This window comes from Cannabis sativa, chromosome 5 (genome assembly GCF_029168945.1).
Source record: "Cannabis sativa cultivar Pink pepper isolate KNU-18-1 chromosome 5, ASM2916894v1, whole genome shotgun sequence".
In the NCBI taxonomy this organism is placed as follows: domain Eukaryota; kingdom Viridiplantae; phylum Streptophyta; class Magnoliopsida; order Rosales; family Cannabaceae; genus Cannabis; species Cannabis sativa.
In genome coordinates, this window is record NC_083605.1 from 66,531,917 (window position 1) to 66,533,685 (window position 1,769).

General features: G+C 41.9%; 1 protein-coding gene across 1 annotated transcript; it reads right to left on the reverse strand.

Annotated features, from left to right (window-relative positions):
- LOC133038446 (uncharacterized) lies at positions 1-924 on the reverse strand. The gene has a single exon (XM_061116607.1). It carries the CDS (start codon positions 922-924, stop codon positions 1-3), a length of 924 nt encoding a protein of 307 aa, XP_060972590.1.
- Between the last annotated feature and the right edge of the window lie 845 nt (positions 925-1,769).

Below are 1,769 nucleotides of genomic sequence, written 5' to 3' on the forward strand. Positions count from 1 at the left end.
TCAGTTCTCTAATTTTGGCTTGGCTGTCCTTTTTTCCTTTGCATTCCATTGACCCAAAATCTGCCCACAATGATTAATGCGTCTCCCCAACTCTTCTGCCGAATGTATAGTGTTTCCCCCCTCCCAAATCTCTTTGACAATGTGAGGGCATTCTTCTTTGTCAGCCCATGCATTTTCATAGTGAAATCTATATCCCCATGGCGGTTGCTTTTTATCATCATTTGCGATGGCTTTAAAGGTTACTAAGAGAGGGCAATGATCGGAACACCATCTACTTAGGTGTTTTACATTTGCAATTGCATAGGTATTCCACCATTTTTTGTTGACCATAACTCTATCTAAGCGCTCATGGATCAAATTTTGCTTTCTGCCATTGCACCAAGTGAAGTGGCTGCCTTCATATTCTACTTCTCTTAGAGCACACTTGTCTATCGCATTGTTGAAATTTTTCATCAAATATCCAGGTTTCCCCCCTCCTCCCAATTTCTCATGAATTCCTCTAATCTCATTGAAATCTCCTCCACAAAGCCAAGGACCATTATAGCTGCGAGCTAGCCGTTTAAGGAGAGTCCAAGAATGTTTTCTTTGCGAAGGATCGGGATCCCCATAGAACCCCGTAAATCGCCAATTAACATCCTCTTCCGTATTGATCCAAGCATCAATATGGAAGTCATTGAAGGACATCAATTGCACCGCAAAAGGAGCTTTCCAAAGGAGAGCCAGCCCCCTGCTTTTGCCTTTCGCATCCACGCAAAAGCAACCATCAAAACCCAACCGAACTCGAATTGTCTCCATATACGCACTTTTCGAACGAGTTTCAGAAAGGGAAACCAAGCTTAAATTGAATTCTTTGACGTGAGTGGCAAGAGCCGTGACAGTCCAAGGGTTGCCAATCCCTTGAACATTCCACAATAGGGTACTCATTGCTCTCGCAGGGTCGCCGCTTCAATTATCTGTTCCGAGTTTGAATCACATAGTTGAGAAACATCCCCGGTGAAAACTTCAAATCTGGATCCAGAGCCCAAATCTCCCTTCATTTGTTTCGTTGTCATCTCTTGTCCCCCTGGGTTTGCCTTTGACGGTTTACTGTTTTTGGAACAAACTTCCTCCTCTTCTCCCGGGTCCCTTTGTTCTGCGAGTTACTTCCAGATTCATAGGTAATTGGGATGTCAAAGAGGATGCCAGTAGAGTCTTGTATATAAGTTTCTAGTTCCATTAGTCTGGCTTTACATGCCCTTTCCTCCATTGCATTCAAGACTGCCTCTTTTTTTATTGCTGATCTCTTTCGAATGCCCTGTTCCTCTAGATCTTTGTTCATCCTTGTTATTGTTGGTGTAGTTTCCTCGACCATTTCATTACAGATAGCATGGAAATTGGGAGTTAAATTGGGTTCTTCAACACACATATTCAATTGATTATAATTATTAATGTTAGGTGTTATAGGTAATGTACCTGATTGTGTGTTGTTGTTATAGGTGAAGTCTCTCTTTCATTTGTCTGGTGCACCATTTTGGGAATTGATTGGTGATTTATTTCTTCTAAGCCCTCTGGTTGTGAATTTTTCATTGTGTCTTCTCTTTTGGTGGATTCTATTTTGCCTATATTATCCACCTTTAGCCATGAGCCGTAAGCCAAAGTAGTTTGCCCATCCTCCTTAGTCACCATAATCGGATTAATTGCACATTGGCGCATCTCATGGCCAATCAATCCACACCTGAAGCACATATATGGTAATCGGTCATATTTGAATTGTAGCCACCTTCTTCTTC

Coding starts and splice junctions, on each gene's coding strand:
- LOC133038446 (XM_061116607.1), bottom strand. CDS start 924: ATGAGTACCCTATTGTGGAATGTTCAAGGGATTGGCAACCCTTGGACT.